The 18,991-nt window shown below is 55.3% G+C and overlaps 4 protein-coding genes across 4 annotated transcripts; 3 read left to right on the forward strand and 1 right to left on the reverse strand.

Moving 5' to 3' along the window:
• Positions 1–276: 276 nt before the first annotated feature.
• Positions 277–6,136, reverse strand: MIMI_R883 (Uncharacterized protein; the record flags this gene model as incomplete). The annotated part of the gene is made up of 9 exons (XM_032036974.1): positions 277–1,370; positions 1,426–1,673; positions 1,723–2,499; positions 2,550–4,393; positions 4,478–4,671; positions 4,726–4,772; positions 4,823–5,292; positions 5,376–5,408; positions 5,459–6,136. The coding sequence occupies 9 exons, from the start codon at positions 6,134–6,136 to the stop codon at positions 277–279; spliced, it is 5,385 nt and encodes a 1,794-aa protein (XP_031892704.1).
• A 3,386-nt stretch (positions 6,137–9,522) lies between these two features.
• CGGC5_v013697 (Uncharacterized protein) lies at positions 9,523–12,355 on the forward strand (the record flags this gene model as incomplete). Its single annotated transcript, XM_032036985.1, has 9 exons — positions 9,523–10,391; positions 10,444–10,605; positions 10,656–10,725; positions 10,774–10,909; positions 10,963–11,072; positions 11,123–11,206; positions 11,261–11,401; positions 11,458–11,536; positions 11,586–12,355. The coding sequence occupies 9 exons, from the start codon at positions 9,523–9,525 to the stop codon at positions 12,353–12,355; spliced, it is 2,421 nt and encodes an 806-aa protein (XP_031892581.1).
• Positions 12,356–13,276: 921 nt separating this feature from the next.
• CGGC5_v013698 (Delta-1-pyrroline-5-carboxylate dehydrogenase) lies at positions 13,277–15,209 on the forward strand (the record flags this gene model as incomplete). Its single annotated transcript, XM_032036996.1, has 3 exons — positions 13,277–13,474; positions 13,549–13,656; positions 13,713–15,209. The coding sequence occupies 3 exons, from the start codon at positions 13,277–13,279 to the stop codon at positions 15,207–15,209; spliced, it is 1,803 nt and encodes a 600-aa protein (XP_031892580.1).
• Positions 15,210–17,566: 2,357 nt separating this feature from the next.
• On the forward strand, positions 17,567–18,813 carry TRY6 (Transcriptional regulator of form adherence 6; the record flags this gene model as incomplete). The annotated part of the gene is made up of 2 exons (XM_032037007.1): positions 17,567–18,160; positions 18,223–18,813. The coding sequence occupies 2 exons, from the start codon at positions 17,567–17,569 to the stop codon at positions 18,811–18,813; spliced, it is 1,185 nt and encodes a 394-aa protein (XP_031892582.1).
• Between the last annotated feature and the right edge of the window lie 178 nt (positions 18,814–18,991).

The raw sequence follows: 18,991 nt of genomic DNA on the forward strand, positions 1-18,991 counted from the left end.
ACCGTTTTCGTAATTCTCTCCTTAAGCCGGTATAGCCAATAGAATTCGCACTGAACGATGAGAGCGAGGGAGATGAGGGTAACGAGATTTTCAATCTGGTAGCTATCTGGAGCAAAGGCCACGAAGACCCGTGATAATTAACGTCCATCCTTCCAGATAGGGCGTACAAACGAACAATCAATTCAATCATACAAATCATCGAGCCGTCTGTCTTTGTCTCAGTTTTTGTCTCAGCTTCTTCCTCGGCGGCACTCGACATTGACAAACGTCCTGGCGTCAGGCGTGTCTCTCCCCGCAGCCCGCACACTTGGGCTGTGCATCGTCTTCGGGGAAGCACCAAGCCTGAGTACTTCTTGCCCGCCGAGAGTGAGCCGCGAAATCCTCCTTGTTCTCCTCCTTGGCTTCGTTCTCTTCGGCATCGGCGTACTCGTCGTTGCGCGCCCGGATGTTGAAGTAGCGAGTGCTGTTGTACTTCTCCCCCAGACGCTTGGCGACGTCGTTTGCTTCGTTGAGGGAGACGAGACGGCGTTTGCCGGGGTCCTTCTCGAGGACAGAGCGGACAATCTCCCACACCCGTTGCTTGTCCGTCAAGGACGTGGTCGTCCTGGCACTGCGGTTCTTGTAATCGACAAAGGTGTCGGCATTGCGGTTGACCAGCGCGCGCGGTTCCTTGTCGTTGTTGTAGTTCTTGAAGTGGAAGGAGATGGTGTCCGGCGCGGTGAGTTTCTCGCCGGTCACTTCCTCGCGGGCGATTTCTGCGGGGGTGCGGCCGACGGCGTTCTCGCGGTACAACAGCTTGGGGTTGTATTCGAGCAGAGCTTTGGTGAGGAGCTTGTTCCGGGACATGACGGCCGTGTGCAGAGGAGTGTCGCCGGAACCTGAGAGCACCTCCAGCTCGGAGCCCTTGGAGTACTCCAGAATCAAGCCGAGAACCTCGAGGATCTGGTCGTCATTGTCGTACGACTTCCTGTAGGCGTAATGGTATCCTCGACAGGCGCTGGTGATCCACGAGTGCAGAGGGGTTGTGCCGCTTTCGTGAAGGTTGTTGCGCTGCTGGAACAGATGGGTGACGATGCTCGAGTCGACGACTTCCAGCATGGGACGGAGCCTGCAGGCCTTGGGAGAGCAGTCCAAGGCAGCATGGATGATGTTGTCACCCGCGTTGTTACGGATCATCTGGTTCGCGCCGGCCTTGATGAGCATCTTGGCGATCTCGAGTTTGCCAAAGAAGAAGGCGAGCCAGAGGGGCGTTTCGCCAGAGGTCGACTTGTACTCCAAGGAGTTGGGACACGCCTGGATGAGGTACTTGACCGTCCTATCGGTGGCCTCGTTCGACGGTCCCATCACGGCGCAGTGCAAGACGAGCTCATCTGGATGGCCATATCAGCAAGGAGTGTACCATGGAACGAATTGCGGCGTACTTACTCTGAATGCCTAGCCACTTGGAAATGGCGCGCTCGAACCCTCCAGGCGACTGGCTGAGATGCTTCAGTCTGGGATCTTCCCGGGCTGTCTTGGACTTTCCAAAGTCGGTGTAATGGCGATGCGGGGCATCGCTGAGGAACCATTCCACACTGGCAATGTTGCCATTGAGGGCAGCATGGAGGAGGGGCGGCGTCTTCATCCCGGTCGACCTGACAACCATGTTGCGCCCTGCTGTTGCCCAGTCCTTCCTGTAATGTTGTCAGTACAGCCGCGATCATCACAATGATAGCTATTTACCTCTTCTTTCCGTAGACCGTCAATCCCTGGTAATATCTCGGCTTCCTCTTCATCTCGATGCCACTCTTCTTGACAAGGTCGTCCAGCGGAATGCCCGCGCCGGTTCGGCTGATGATCTCGGCCAAAACTGTGGTTCTGCCTTCTTGGACAGCCCGAAGGAAGGCATCTTCCGGGAACGAAAAGCGCCCTCCGACATCCTCTTCTTCCTCGCCGTGTCGGCCGTCGATGAGCTTCTGACCAGCGAAGTGGGTCGCCATGTCGAGGAGTACCTTCAATCCGGCTTGGTCGTCTTGTTGCACGACAAACATGAACAGGGATTGTCTACAATCGTTCCTCGGCTTGCCGTTCGCCATCGCAAAGGCTTGCACGCTTTCAGTCAAAAACTCAATGGGCTTGACAGTCGACTTGACTTGCATTGACACCTGACCAATGTTCTCAATCGTAAACTTCTTATCGACGATCTCTGAAATGATCTTGGGTTCGTCATTGGAATCTGCGTCGCTTTCGTAGGACTCCTCGTCCTCGTCGTCGGAATTGCCGTTGTCCAGCTTGTACCGGGTTGCCTCCTCTTCCTCCGGGGCATACTGAGCCATGACAATCTCCAAAATTGCCGATGCTACGTCGTAATGACCGCGAAGAAACGCCAATGAAAAAGGCGTATTATGTCTATCGTCGTTGACAGAAATTTTCAGCGGTGGCTCATCTTGATCCTTGCCCCAAGCTTGCAAAGTAAGACTCTTGATCTTGTCCACATTTCCGGCCCATGCAGCCTCAAACCTGCGACTTTGTTAGCTTCATTACGTGACGCTCTTGATTTGGTGACTTACATCTCCAGGTAGGCAGCCCTCCTCGTTTCAGTGACGTCAGTCACGCCGCTGAAAGAAATGTTGTAGTCGTATAGGTTGAGTCTCTCCTCAGGCGAAGAAGCACGATTGCTCGAGTCGTCTTCGGGAGCTTTGATTTCGGGGTACAGCTCCTCGAAAGTCTTGCCGCCCTTGTCAATGATGGTCTTCTCCACCTTCTCGAGCGTTGCGATGACGTCCTTAATGGCTTCCATCTTCTCAGACGCACCCTTGGTCTCTGCGTGCTTCTTCTTCTCTTCTTCGTACCGTTCGAGTTTCCTTTCATAGCTTGCCTTGCGGTATTCAATGTTCTGAGAGAACATCCAATGCTGATAAGTCCCCTCTTCGTACGTTCGGAGGAAGTCGTCGATGCCGCCGGGTAAAGAAGGCTTCTTGAGAGACGTCTTCTCGCCCTTGTACTCGCGCAGGTGCTTCAGCTGGTTTCGCACGAGATCCAGAATAGACTGGCCCTTATTGTATCGTCGTTGCCATTCGTCCGAGATGACCTGGTGTGATTCGTTGGTCAAAGTGTTGGGGTCTGCGCCGTTCTCGAGGAGTTTGAGGGCTATTTCCGGGTCGGAACATCCCCTGATGGCAACGATCAGGGGCTGTGTCACTGACCGCTGGAACAGCTTCTTATTTTCCTCATAGGTACTGAGTCGGTTGGATGCCTTGGAGAATTTGACTGCCTTCAGCCAGGTGTCGAAGTCGATCTGAGGATTAGCGCCAGCTTCGAGTAGCTTGAGCACCAAGATTGAGTCTCCATTCTCGATGGCTGTGTGAAGAGGAGCAATTGCCTGGGGGTCCCAGTAGCGGCTGCCAAACACCATGTGGTTTAGAGCGGTCTTCAGACCGGCCTTATCATGCTCCCACAGCGCATCAATCATCTCCTGGCTACCGTTTTCAACGTAGCGGTGGAAGGCGGTGCACCCGTTGAGATCCGCTTGGGATGAAGTAGCGCCCAGCTTCAATAACAAGAGAGCCATAGACTTAGCCTTCTCGACAGGTAGCGATAGGGCAAGCGCAAGGGTAAGAATTGCGGCCGTGGGTTGCTTCTCAGAGTCGAGGAATTTGACTGGGAGAAGAGCGTCGCTTCCGAACTCACAGAGAGCCTTGACGGCCTCTTCGTGTCCTTCCGAGATTGCTACGTGAAGGGGGGAACAGGGGATATCCCAAGCCAAGACGTCAATCTTGTAAAAGTCGGGCTCGTCGGTGAATTCCTCCAGCACGAGATCTTCCTTGCTCTTGTCTTCGTCTTTGACCTTGACGAAGGATCCTGTAGCCAAAGAATCAGCTTCGGTATTGCCGGCATCGACCATGTCAATGTCAGAGTCCTCATCGTCGCCCTCGTTGTTGGTGTTCCCGTTCATTGACGCGTCATCTTCGGGGACGCTCCGGGAGGAACCGTCTTGCAACTTGGTACGCATGTCTTTGCGGCGGCGATCCTGCTTCCCATCCTCTTCTTCCTCGTTCGCAATGCTCTTCTCCATGAGAATCTTGATCATGTCTACATTGCCTCGCTCGGCAGCAAGATGAAGAGCGGTCCGGCCATCAGCGAGACGAGCAGTCAACCTAGCTCCGTGCTCGACAAGACAACGAACAATCTCAGGCGTCGAGCCCATCACAGCCAGATGCAACGCTGAAAACCCAGTGTGTGACCTCTTGTTTGGGTCGGCCCCTTCCTGGGATAACCAGTCCAGAACTTCGTTGATATCGCCGTCCACAATACTCTGGGAGAGACGCGCTGTGTTTCCGACGTAGGCCATGTCTGTCCAGTCATCCTCGTTGAGAGGGTTGAAGGAACCGATTTGCTGTCGTCCGGGATCGTCCTATTGCCGACATGTTAGTCAATTTGTTATGCATAATGATAAACCCCGTAAGTCGATTGACCGAGGAAATGGCTCAGCACTTACGATCAGGAATGAGACCTTTCCAGAGATGTAAATTTCAGCCTCCTTCTCGGCCGCCTCCACCTCCTCCGGGGTTGATGGTTTGGGACAGGAGCCACAGCAATCTTCGATGACGTCCTCGACGCGACCAAAGAAGGCAGGATGTCGGTGAAGGTGGACCTCCCTCTCCTTGGGTTGGTTCCACTCGGCGTTGAGGACTAGGAATTGAGTCAGTCGGGGAATGATGTGTGCATAAGGCTGGAAAAGCTTACGCAAATCTCGAGTGTAACAAAGCTTCTCAATCTTCTTCGCATGGAAACTGCACTAGTCAGCAGGAGTCACTGCATCTGCGTTTGTTTTTCAACATACTGCTGGCCGTAGGGAACTGTGAATGTATGGTAGTTGGACACGTCGGTCTCATCAACCCAGTCTGCAACTTCATCCTCGTGGCTGTCTTTGATGTTGCCAAATAGCTGGTGGGGGTTGTAGCGATTTGCTGCTGGACGACCTCTCTCCTGCCTCCGTTTGTTGAGGTATTCGTCGCGAACGGATGATGTGGGGAGTCGTTCCAGGACCAACAGTCGAGCCAGGCCGAGGGTTCTCTGAAAACTGCGCTCGAAAATGGTTGGATCGATGCGGCTGCGATCGAGATCAGGCCAGTAGACTTCGAAGTTGCGATGACTGTACTTGGACAGACGGTTCTCATAGGAAGGGCTTCGACGAGTGAGGTCGATATGGTTGATCTGAGTGATGAAACTGCCCAAAGCTCGCGGAGTCACCCAAACTTGCTTTCCGTTGTAGGCTCCACCAGCCGCGTCGATATCGAAACCAGTGAGAATCTTGACGCCGTTAGCTGCTTGTTTGCCGTCGTCTGGCCTGCATTGGCTAGGTTGTGATAGAAAAGTGAAATTATGCCACATACCTCTCCAATGGATTTATACACGCGCAAGACAATCTGAGCGGTATGTTAGTCAAGTTTGCTTATCATACTCGCTTGATGCCTACCTGGATATGTCGAGTGGGGTATTGAGAGGCAATCGTGATGGCATATTTGGTGCGAACGACAGTGACCTCAGTCAAAATGGCGTCTCGAACCGCAGTCTCAATCTCCTTGATCTTCTCAATGGCCTCGTCGTGGGTCAGTCCGTAGAGGAAGAGATCAACGTCAGATGCCGGACAGAACTTCTCGTGGTAGTATTCCCGAAGTTTGCGCTTGGAAGTGTTGAACTCAGCGGGGACCGGCAGAAGGGTGTTGATGACGGAGGATCCAGCGGCAACGACGTTATCCCAGTTCATATCGACGAGGGAGGATTCGGAGAAGACGTTGAAGTTCTTCTGGAACTCCTTGAGGGACGAGACCACGGCAGGAGAGCCATTGGGTCGTCGCTTGTCATCTGGAAGGGCCATTATGTAGCGGTCCTTCTCCTCTTGAGTTTCAGAGTCCAGAGAACGCGCTCGAACCTTGATGTTCTTGGTGTTTTCGTTGAACAATGGCACAAGATTGATGTGAGGGTCGTCAAGAGCCGGGTTCTTGCGGTCCTGGGCGAAGACAGAACGAAGCTGGCCCTCATACTTGCGATAGGGTTCCATGATATCAATCATCGTCTTTTCCGGGTGGTCGTGGATATAATTGACCAGCTCCACATGAGGAGCTGGCAACTCTTGAAGGTGAGGGAGAGACATGGTGACGGGGGCAATGGGTTTGACTTCCCGCGTAGGTTTGACAGAGGAGCCCGCGAGCAGAGATTGAACTTGGCAAGTGAGTTGAGAAGCCTACCTAAATAACTAAGGTAGTGTAGAGAAGGTGACTGACTGCTAGTGGACGGGGTGGAGAGGAAAGAGCAATCGAGCCTCGAAGTGACAAAATGGGTTGAAACAGTTGACAAGCGGGCTGGAGGATAGATGGAATGCAGCTGAGGTGAATGGGAAGGGATTTGGTCAGAGATGAAGGAAACGATGAAGTTGTTTTATACTGGTTTACTCTTCGCTTATTCACATCGAGACTTCACCGTTGGTTGTCAAAAAGAGGGGACATGAATAAAGGATCGTCTAGGCAGAGTCTAGCTCAACGACACGATTTGGGCAGGTACGTATTGGAAAACGGAGGTCTACTCGTTGGTATGTTAGCTCTTTGGGGTAAAACACCATCAATAAGCTGACGGATGCCCTCCTCGAAGGTACCTTGTATTGCAAACGCCGCAGCATAGGAAGCACCTCAGCTCCTCCAATGGCTTTGGCGCCACAACGCTAGCCCGTGACAGTTCTGTTTGCTGGGCTGCATTCACATTTGCCCTGAAGCTGTCGCCAGTACACTGGCCAACATGCTTGCCACGCCAGGCACGAGACGCGGCGGTCAGGCAAAAGAGAAAGGAAGACGCGAGACAGGGGGGTATGCTGCCTGGATCGTGGGGAGCTTTTGACACGAAGTCCAGTGACCTGCAGGGGACCCCGCTGATGTGCCGCTGCCGAGAGCCGCTAAAGCCCGCTGTTGCCTGCCCAGCACGGTCCTGATTGACTCAACCCCAGAATTCTCGCCAGCTCGAGCCTCACGAAGCGCACCCAGAGGCCGCTGCAGCCTGGAATCTGATGGGAAATGCTGCAAATTCACGGGCTTTGCAGCAGATGTGGTCACGCCTGCTCCAGGTCTTTGTAGATGTTTCGAGCTATCGCGATCGCCCGACTCAAGTACGGTCCTCTTCTTACCTTATTTTAGGCAGAATGAGGGTTGGGATTGTAGTCCCTTGATGTGAACCCAGTGGTGACTTTTCCCTCCGAGGATTCGATGATATAAGGTAACTTATTTAAACACAACTAGGACGCACCTACTTGGGGAACAGTGAACAGACAGCTACCAAACGCCAATGACAGCCGTGACTCGAGCTTCAGAATGAAGACGCTCCAAGATATAGGTCAACTTCATCTTAGTTCTATCACCCTTTTGAATGGTGCCATTAATCCCGGCTCAAGACCCTCCTCATCTAATTGTGATGCGTGCTATCCTGTCAATCCAAGCCCACGATTGCTGGCCGAATGCAATTACCAGGTACCGGCGATTTTTCCGAGGGGTATCGTTCGGCTCAGGCACGGTGCTCCGAATCGAAGAAATGGCTTGACACGACAAAATCGGCGGTAAGCGGGATGGACCCGGCGCTGAGTGGATGCGCCCGGAGAAGAGGACCGGGACGCCAAGTGACCCGCCGGCAGCCGCGATACGATTTCACTACGGTATGTGGCAGGGCCGGGGCCGGGGGCGAAAGCTCAACAGTCACAGCGGGTGACCAGGGTGATGGGCAACAAGGGTGGATCCTCGGCGGGTCATCTAAGGCACCTTAAGCCTTGGCCTTGTGGGGGCATTCCTGTTTCATTTCCAAGAGCCACAAGTCCTGACGTAGTTGACCAATTTCACCCCCGACCAGGCCACATCTGGCAGGCATCGCAGCGCGTATCGACAATTTACGGATGCCCATTCAAGCAATCAGCAGCTTGCCGCGGCAGCTGTGGGCTTCAAGGCATTTGAACCGTTGTTCCCGTACCTCCGCAGGCCTCCCGTGACTATGGTTGAAGGGGCGCAGTCTCGCCTTTCAGCTCTGGAGTGACAAAATGCTCTGTTGTCTGCTTTACCTTGCAGGAGGCTTTCGTGGCTTCGTACGATGTAAACTACGCAGTAGCAGGGTTACATTGTGCGGTCTCCGAATGGTGCGCTGCCCGGGAACCGCCTGCAAGCATGGAACGGTGTGTTTGCCAAAAGCAAGCTGGCGGGAGCTCTGGCCACTCGTCATCCCATCTCCAAGACGCCCGCCAGAAAGAAATTGGCGAAAGAGGGCGCCGACGAGTACCGGCAAACTTGGCACAGAGACGGGTGACGATGGGTGGGACGCCAGCACGTTGTCGATGACCAGCCAATTGTAATGTAAGAGACGGGAGGATGCTGCCTACCACGCATCAGCAACTGTTGAGCCCCCCAAGTATGGCATTCGTAAAAGGCGTATCGAGACGGATGGATGCGTGGATTAGACTCGGATGCTTGCACGAATGGGAGCCGCTGGGATGTAAGAGGGAGACTCGGACCCGGTTCTTACACGGCTCGACTGCATGGTCAGCTGGACGGCGTTGGACTGGATTGGATTTGCTGCGAACCCCCCAACAAGGATGGCGGACTGAGGTGGGTTGAATGTCCGGTTCGCCTGGCAGTACTAGCAGCGCCAGCCAAGCTAGACGGTGTAGACTGTAGATTGTAGACCGCGGTCGTGCAGGGGAGGCAAAGGGAGCGAGAGAAAGATACGGCGATCATGGATTCTGTTCTGCCCATTTTGTTATCGTCGGTTGGCCCCCAAACGACAAACGGGCCAACATCGGGGTTGCTGCCACCTCCGTAAGTCTGAGCCTAAACTCGCGACAAGAGAGCATCCCAGCGAGAAGAATATTGCACATCTCAAACGGCGATTGCCATCATCTCCAGCGTCAGCGCCGCAGCACCTCTGCCCCCGTGAACTCCACGGACACGCTCGGGTCAGGTCCGTCCCAGGTTCACCCCTAGAAAGCCCCTGGTCCACCGTGCAGCTCGACAGGCAGCTTCTAGCGGCGTTGCTCGCAGTGGTTGCGTAGCGGAGGTGCCCACTGACGCCAATCCCTGCCACTTCATTCCTAGCCCGCGTCACTTTGCACTACCCGGCCAAACAAGCATCCAATCCAACACAACACACTTTTCTCGTGCGATTTATGGTGTGGGATTTGGCAACACCCTCTCGTCGCCAGCTGTTTTTCTTTTCCCTCTGTTCCCGTTCTTTCCCCCTTCCTCGCTTTGCCTCAGTCCCTCCCGTAGTACCAGATACCCGACTGTTGATATCCTCGTTGCCGCGCAATCGCAAACAACAAACCCCTGCTGACCAGCTCTCGAGAGCTCACAGGCGCGCAAACAGACCCTGGCAGGCTAATTTGCGCCGAGACATTGTAAGGAGCCACAGTTGCTCAGAGCTGTTCTCATGGGCTTCGCATATTCTAACAGCTGGTTACTCAGAATCGAAGCCGAAATCTACAAAAATCTGGCCTGAAAATAGCAAAACGCCATCATGTCGTCTCACCACTCCCAAGGGGAGGCCCTCGATGATGTTGGCCACAACCCTCACGCGTCCGCCAACAGATGGCGCCACCAAGAGAGCTCTGCTTTTGCGCGCCATGCCGCCCAGGCCCACGCAGTGCCCCGCGACCCTCAGGACCGCGGAACCACAAACGATCTTGCCAGCTTCCTGAACCGCGACCGCGTCGAGCCCGAGAACCCCAACGCCGCACCAAACTTCAAGCCCATCATGATCGCTGCCGGCGAGGCCACCGGCGACGAGCAGCATCGCGCGACCACCGCCCACTCCTATGAGCAGCCAGACGCTCCCGATGGCAAGGAGATCATTTGCGGTCCCCTGCTCAACTACCGCAGGATGGACGCGGATCGCTGGTATGGAAGCGTCTTGATCGTCGCTAAGGGCGGAGGAAAGACGCAGAGCTTCGCGCCGCACCTCATTCTGCGTCCCGCGGGCTCTGCCGACACTCAGCATGCTATTCCTGAGGCGAATGGCGTTAACGGAACGAATGGAACCGTCAATGGTGAAGGCTCCAACGGCGCAAACGGCGCAGGCGCGAACAGCACAGAAATTCAGGGCCAATGCCTCTACTCAGACCCGCGCAACACCTTCTGGGCGTTTGACTTGTCGCTTCCTCTTTCCCAGACCGAGGCCAAGTGGGAGTACCTGATACCCGACATGCGCTTCTCCAGTATCCGCCCAGACCGCTACCACTTCTTTGTCCCCGCCGTCAACGAGTCGATGCGCATCATGTTCCACTCTTGCAACGGCTTCAGTGTTGGCACCGACGAGGATGCTTGGAGCGGTCCCGCCCTGTGGAACGATGTCAACAGACATCACAAGGAACGCCCGTTCCATGTCATGTGCGTCCAGTGTTTCGGATCACTTCCCTCTGTGTTGCTGACTTGTGTCTAGGCTTGGGGGTGGCGATCAGATCTACAATGACGGAATTCGAGTCGACGGTCCTTTGCGCGAGTGGACCGATATCTCGAACCCCAAGAAGCGCAGGCATTTTCCCTTCCCGGAGAAGCTCCGCCAAGCTTGCGATGACTACTACTTGAAGAACTACATTCGATGGTGAGTGTGAGGCAGCTTCTGAACGCAGGTGCAGTTCTGACGGAGTCTAGGTACTCTACTGAGCCCTTCGCCACGGCCAACGGCCAGATTCCCCAGGTCAATATCTGGGACGACCACGACGTACGTTGAAATCCGCATGTAAGGAGAAGCTCTGCTGATCGGCGACAGATTATCGACGGATTCGGTTCCTATGTCGACGATTTCATGCGATGCGACGTCTTCAGGGGCATTGGCGGAACGGCTCACAAGTACTACATGCTATTCCAGCACCATTTGCCTCCCCCAGTATCGACTTATACATCAGGTGAGTAGCCATTGCATGAGAGAAACGTGACCGTTGGACTTACAGGAGCACAGATCGCACGACCACCACCGAAGGGCAGGGACTCGACCCCAACCAACTCATGGACACCTATGTAGCACCCGCAAAGTCTGACCCGAGCTACATTGTTGGAACACAGCCTGGCGTAAGCAATCTTGAGTTGATATCATTCTCTCAAGTACTGACGTGTTGCAGCCGTACGTGGCGGAGCATTCGCACAACATGTTTGCCCGACTGGGAGCGCGTATCGCCTTCCTGGGTATTGACGCTCGAACTGAGGTAAGGGCTGTCTAAGACACCGACAAGGAGGTTGTTTTGGCTGACCGAGTGTAGCGTACGAGACATCAAATCAACTACCCCGAGACATATGACTTGATCTTCAGCCGCCTCAGACATGAGTTGAGGACTGCGGCTGAATCAGGACGCCCTTTGAAGCATTTGATATTGTTGTTGGGAATCCCGATTGCGTATCCGGTAGGAAACTGGCTTGACTTCTTTAGCGTGTAGGTGAACGAGCTGACCGGTGCTAGCGCCTCACGTGGCTGGAGAACGTCTTCAGAAGCCCTATCATGGGCCCAGTCAAGTTCTTGAACCGAAGATTCGGTTTGGGTATGTGCAATCAGAACTTCCGGCCGCTTTTCTTTGCTAACCAAGATAGCTGGCGGTGTTTTCAACCATTTCGATGGCAGCGTCGACTTGCTTGATGATCTCGATGACCACTACACGGCCAGAACGCACAAGAAGGAGCGTGGAGCTTTGGTCGAAAGACTGCAGGCTATTGCATCGGAATTCTCGGTTCGCATCACCATTCTCGGCGGCGACGTGCATCTCGCCGCACTTGGCCGCTTCTACTCCCACCCCCGTCTGAATATAGCCACCGAGAACGACCACCGATACATGGCCAACGTGGTATCATCTGCCATCACCAACAAGCCACCGCCAGCTGCGATCGCCAACCTGCTGGCGAGACGAAACAAGATTCACCACTTGAACCACGACACAGACGAGACGCTTCTCAAGTTCTTCGATAAGGATCCGGGCGACTCGACCAAGACGTCAAGCTCCAACCATGTGACCATGCCTAGCCGTAATTTTGCCATTTTGACGGAGAACTCGCCCAATCGCGGACTCGCAGCACCGTCGATCAATGGAGATGCAAGGTCGACGATCTCGGGCAAGGGCGGGCACGATTACCTGCATCTCGGTGAGATCGAGTCCGGCTCCAAGCACAAGGCGGCTACGGCGCAACATGGTACTGGCAACGACGGTAGTCTGGATATCTGCATCCGGGTCGAGGTCAATCAGCACGATCCCGAAGGCATCACGGAAGGCTACGGCCTAACTGTGCCCTTGCTCAAGTACAACCTCAAGCCGGAGCCTGTGATGCCATTCCCTGAACAAGAGCGACCAAACGGTGACGGGGAATAAGCACGCTGGGCGTGGTCGCTAGCATGATCGGACGCTCTATCCGAAGATGGATGGTTACATAATGATATACCCTTGAAGAGGAGGAGGCCATGTTCGCAACGGCGGCAGACGGCCGAAAGATAAGAGATGCGGGTGCATCTTCACAGCCCGAACTTGGTCGGGCTTCGCTTCCTTTGTGCATTGTCTTGTTTGGATTTTTCTGTTGCGCCAAAAATTAATAACGTAAGGACTGAAAATAAGATACCTACTGTGATTTTTTCCTAAAAAAAATCATATCATCCCTTGAACCTAATTTCTCGAAAACCCAGGCCTGTCCCGACGTCGGGTCGGAGGGTCGTTCCGACTTTTACAGTGTCGGGATCGGAAGCTCCCCAAAAGACCTTCCTTTATCGCCTAGTCAACCTCTTATCTTGGCCGGAGCTTCAGATTGCAGCACAATTGGAGTATCTGATTGGCGGGCAACTACCCCGCAAACCGTGATAAGCATCTAAACCCACTGTTATCGGCAGGGGATCGCAGCAAGACCCCACGTCATTGCATTCGGGATGACATTCCAGGTCCCTCTCAACTGAGGCAAGCCCCGCAGCCCCTCATGAGCTTTCTCGTTGCCCGCGCATTCTTAACCCGCATCAACCCGTGTGTTGCGCCCTGATGGTTGCCGGCATCTAGGAACGACGGTGCATGTCTCACGACTCACGACTTTTCATTACGTTGCGCCTCCGACGTGCCGAAGCTTAATAACCAACTGGTTTCCGCTTTCCCTCACCTTCAAGCTACCTCCCCCTCCTCCTTACTGCTCTCTCCAAACCGCCGACAGACGGTCTTTGCCAGACTTATCAATTGCTTTGTGCGCGTCCGAAGAGGCCCAGCTTTTGGCCACTTGATCTTTATAGACGGCGGTAATTTGCATAGCTGTCCACCATGTCTTCCACCCGAGCTTCTGGGCTATTGAACTCCCAGCTGCGGAGTGCTTCACGCATTGCATCTATTGGACGGAGAGCTTCCGCTGCATCCCTTATTGGACAGTCAACGCGCCTGGCCATCTCTGCGACGAGAACGACCACTAGAGCGGCGACGTTCGCTGCCTTCAAAGTTCCCAAAGTGAACAACGAGCCAAACGTGGGTTACAGGTCCCAATAACGAGGCTTAGAAGAAGCTGGGTGGTGAGGGGTAGTTGACTGACAATCACACAGCACCACTATGCCAAGGGCTCAGCTGAACGCGCAGGCTTGACTGCTGCCATTGATCAACTGAACACAAAATTGCCGTTGGAGGTTCCCGTTGTCGTCGCAGGAAAAGAGGTCGGTCTTGATTGCCCGTTTACGAATGAGTGACGATGTGCTGACTAGCCCCCAAGATCAAGACAGGCATTGTCGGAGAACAGTTCAACCCCGCCGACCACGCTACTACCGTCGCAAAGTATCACCAGGCAACACCAGAACATGTTTCCCAAGCCATCGCGTCTGCCCTCAACGCCAAGCCAGCGTGGGAATCCCTGCCGTTCGCCGACCGAGCTGCCGTCTTTCTCAAGGCCGCCGACCTGATCTCGGGCAAATACCGCTACGATATCATGGCTACAACAATGGTGGGCCAAGGCAAGAACGCGTGGCAGGCCGAGATTGACGCTGCTGCAGAGCTGGCAGACTTCTTGCGCTTCAACGTCCAGTATGCCGAGGAGCTGTACGCTCAGCAGCCCTCACACAACTCTCCTGGGGTTTGGAACAGGGTTGAGTACAGGGCTCTTGAGGGCTTCGTGTACGCTGTGAGCCCATTCAACTTCACTGCAATTGCTGGTAACCTGCCTGGAGCCCCAGCTCTGCTCGGCAACGTCGTTGTCTGGAAGCCCAGCGACTCGGCTATTCTCTCAAACTGGCTGGTCTATAACATCTTGTTGGAGGCTGGCTTGCCGCGCGACGTCATTCAATTCGTGCCTGGTAATCCTGAGGAGGTCACTAAGGTCGCGCTGAAGCACAAGAAGTTCGCTGCTCTTCACTACACTGGTAGCACTGCCGTCTTCCGCAAGCTGTACGGTGAAATCGGGTCTGGTGTGGCTGAAGGCCGCTACCAATCATACCCAAGAATCGTCGGCGAGACGGGCGGCAAAAACTTCCACCTTATCCACGCATCCACCGATATCGACAACGCTGTTAAGCAGACGGTCCGTGGTGCTTTCGAGTTCCAGGGTCAGAAGTGCAGTGCGACGTCGCGGGCTTACGTACCCAAGTCGGTTTGGCCCAAGTTCAAGGAGGGTCTCGTGAACGAGGTCAACAAAATTACCATTGGCAACCCCGCTGAACACGGAAACTTCATGGGACCTGTCATCCACGAGGCGTCGTTCAACAAGCTGTCTGGCGTGATTGACGAAGCCAAGAACGACAAGGAGCTAACCCTTGTAGCGGGAGGCAAGTATGATAAGTCGAAGGGCTTCTTCATCCATCCTACCATTTACGAGACAACCAACAAGAACCACAAGCTTTTGAGCACCGAGCTCTTCGGCCCTGTGCTCACAGTGCACGTGTATGACGACGTCACAAACAAGAATGCCTTTTCGGAGGCCTGCGATCTCGTTGACTCAACTGGGGAGTACGGCTTGACAGGATCCATCTTTGCCTCGGACCGATCGGTCATCAGGTTTGCCGAAGACAAGTTGCGCAACTCTGCGGGTAACTTCTACATCAACTGCAAGAGCACCGGCGCGGTCGTTGGTCAGCAGCCGTTCGGCGGTGGCAGAGCCAGTGGCACCAACGACAAGGCGGGGAGCTCGAACCTGCTCAGCCGTTTCGTCAGCTTGAGGAGTATTAAGGAGGAGTTTGCGGCGACGACGAAGGTCATTTACCCCAGCAACGAGGTGTAAGGGGGCTCGACGACGACGCTGTGGAATGCTGTAACTTGTATCGGTTTTGTTTGGCGACATGGGATTTTTGGAAAACCCTCATCACCAAGGTGTGAGGGACTTGGGGACATTGCTACGGTGTTAATGAGGCACCTTTTTGTTTGGGTCTAGTTAGGAAAATGGATCTCTTTGGATGCATGGACGAGTTTGGTGTCCGGGCCGTTGAGACAACTCGCGAAGCGGCCATACCTGAGTGATTTTCTGCCAAGACTTGGCGATTCTCATACCCAAGTCGGTATCAGTGAACAGTGAACCGTCACGTGCGCCTGTTGGAGGTGGCGGCCGAGTGAGTGGAGGAGAGTCGGCATCAACAAGCTTCGTGCCGTGCGTGAGCCACCACGGCACCCGCGAACCGGCCCCCTGCAAAGGCCCCGCCCATGGCTGCCCCCATTTCCAGGGCTCGGGCGCTAGGCTAAATCGGGAACAGACAGGTTGCCCACGTTCTGGCTTGGGAGGAGGCACGGGGAGGCACGCCGCAACAGAGCTTCCACTTGGAGAGAAAATCGGGACCAAACTCTATTTTTGAGGAGACGGAGAGAGGAGACGCGCGCTGCTGCTGCACGGGAACTCAGAAAGAGGAAATCCGATCATGACAGCTCAGCTAGCCCGTTTCCATATGCCTCTGCAGCGAAGTCACCGCGATCAATTCGCTCATAATCGATGCTTGCCAGGCGGCCTCTTGAGTACAAGCTCAACCGACCTCGGTTTAGACGACCTCAAGTCCAAGCATTTGAGACGAACAAGATCAACGGCCTCCACGAGTCCACAGATTCAGCAGGGCCAGGAAAGGAGTGCGTCGCACGCACGAGATAACGATACGTTGGGGAGATTTACAGCAGCAAACCGCCCACGTGCTCACTTTGCAAGCGGGCCCTGAGCTCGCAAAGGGAGGGGGGTCGTCATCCATCGCCATCTGCATGCGATTCAGCTCAATCGCCATGAAGGGTTGGAAACCACTCGTGTCCTGTCGCTCTGTCACCACACATGACCGGAAAAGAAGGCACGCAGATGCGCACACGACTGTTACCAGCCACAGATGGAACACGGTTCAGCAAGCAACGGTCGTCGACGATCGAAGCCGTCGTCCAACCGCATCTCGAGCACATGTCTCGTGCCTCTGGCTCTGGACCCCAGGTCGCTGCATCATACTAGAGGCCAGCCCCGGACTGGGACCTTGAAAAGTCCACACAACGAAGGCGTGCGCGCGGGCAAGGGGTCTGCCAATGATCCATGTGGCCTGTGTGGCCGTGTTGATTGACGTTTCTCTTGAGTAGGAAGCAAACCGTCTGCGGGCGCCCAGATACCATTCAGGAACCCCATGTGCTCGATTCCGACGCTCTGATTGGTTAACCTCCTCGACTCTCGAAGATGCCTCTCCTGCCCTTTTCTTCGCCCAGGAGCCTGCGTCCGAACCTCTGATTGGACTGTTTTCTGTTGCCCGTCATCTTTGCGGTTCTCCAGGGCTGCTACCGGCCAGGCTGTGCTTGTGTTCCTCACTTTCTTTTCGTCCATTGTTTATGGGTTCCTTTCTCTGGCACTTCTGGCTCGGAGTCGCGTGCCCTCTCTCCTTCTTCCTAGTTCGTTGCCCCCAAAACCACCAACCACTGCCGTCCTATCCCTATCCCCATCCCCATGGACCTTCATCAGGGTATCGTCCAGAAACATGGACCACCCCCCTCCCCATGTAAGAGATGGGGGGCGTGGCCTGCTACGCGCCTGCTAAGAGGTTGGCCGCTATCTGAGGCAAGCGTCTTAACAGATTTAGCCACAGTCCGGGGTTGTAGATAGAGCAGAAAGAGGTGAGGAACGACGTGCCAAGGATAGTGAGAATGAGAGTCAGTTACTTGCTAATGTGCGTGTGTGCGCAACTCGTGCTCAATCCCATCTCCCGTGCCGTATCTTTAACCATCCTCCCCCCCCTCCCCCCCGCCTCTGCTACTTTCCTTCCACAAACCCTTCAACTATGCCCTCAACTCCTCATCGTCGCGTGCCTCTCTTTCCCCTTTGCAATCACGGCCCCGGACTGTGACCGTACACAACGAATCGGACTTTGACTCCTACTTGGCCAGAAACCCCGACGGGCGCTTCTCATCAACGCCAAGCCTCACCAGCCGACAGCGACCTGAGTCCCTCACCATCCGGCATCGATTTCCGCGGGCACAGCCTCACAACCGACGTCAACCGATTTGTCGTCCAGCCTGGGCGTCGAGTTTCCTCACTCGGCTCGCCGTACTCTACTAATACCTTTCGGGGAGTCTGGTCTATCTCTCAAGGCCGCTCGCGCCCCGTTCCCCCGTCGTCACATTCCTCATCTCACAATGCCACGTCCCACGCTGCCGCCCACGCCGGCATCCTCAACAGACATAAAGGGCCAAGATGGCTCCAAGAACCTGGCCTCGCTACAGCTGGCTTTCGAATTGCCCCCGGCAGCCTTGACGCAAGACGCCTCGAGAGTCTCGCCCACCGACACGAGGACATCCCCCCACTCCGGCTTCCAACCCATCTCTCCCTCCAAGGTCACTCCGTACCCCGTACAGCCCGCTGAAGCAGTCAAGTCCCGGCGGAGGTCTTCGGCCGCCCAGAAGGCTGCGAACGAGAACTTTGCCCTTCCCCCTCCGCCCACGAGGTCCCGCAAGATTATTCAGATGAAGCCCCGGCCGCAGGAGGAGCCGGAGGAGGCTCCCGCAAGCACCAAGTCATCAGGCCCGGCGAAAGCCGCTGCGTCCACGAAGGAGCAGTCTAAGAAGAAGCAGCCGTCGGCGACGAGCGCGGCAGGGCGGAAGATTGCGAGGAAGACGGCGCACAGCTTGATTGAACGTCGCCGCCGGTCTAAAATGAACGAGGAGTTTGCTGTGCTGAAGGGTATGATCCCGGCATGCACCGGAGAGATGCACAAGCTGGCTATTCTGCAAGTGAGTGCAGTCAACTCGACATAACATGGCAACAACATGATGCTGACCCAGGCTTAACACAGGCCTCTATCGAATACGTCAGATACCTCGAAGACTGCGTCGCCAAGCTAAAGGCCCAGCGGGACGTGTCCGAGGGGGTCTCCCCCACCGAGTCCGGCCTGCAGACCCCGTCGGGCCGCGATCCGTGGGGCTCCCTACCGCAGTTCGTCCCGAAGTACCAACAGGAACCCGACGACGTCGAAATGACCGGTTCCGAGGCCCCGTCACCCACCTTCCCCGCCCAGCACTCCCGGTCCCAGCAGCCGTCGGTATCGCCGTCCCCCGCGCTGCTCGCACAGGACTCGAGGCACCGTCACGATTCGTACTCGTCTGCGTCAACGGACCATCGCCATTACAGCTACAGCGCATCGTCGGCGACGACGTCACCGGCCTTTGGCCCGCAGCAGTATCCCTACCCCCACGGCATCGCCTCGGGATCGCTCTCGACGCTTACCAGCCCTGCGCTGGCGCCGCAGGGAGATCTCGACCAGGAGGCTACGGCCGCCCTGTTGATGCTGAACAACGACAGGAGAGGTACCGTGAGCGGTGACGGCACCAATAATTCACGCGGCGCTGGGCGTGGCATGTCAGTGAGGGACCTGTTGAGCACTTGAGAATGGAGACGGGTCAAGAGGAACAGAACAAAGATCGACACAAAAGTCTTTGCGTTTTGGGCCATTGTGGGTGTTCCCGAGTCTGCGGGCTGGGGCATCCGATGTCCCATTTCCCCGGGCCTCAGGACTGAATCTGAAGCGTTGCATGAGCTGGTGGAGGTTTGGATGGTGCCGGGTT

This window comes from Colletotrichum fructicola (genome assembly GCF_000319635.2).
Source record: "Colletotrichum fructicola Nara gc5 chromosome Unknown KSG_Nara_v1_contig08, whole genome shotgun sequence".
In the NCBI taxonomy this organism is placed as follows: Eukaryota; Fungi; Ascomycota; class Sordariomycetes; order Glomerellales; family Glomerellaceae; genus Colletotrichum; species Colletotrichum fructicola.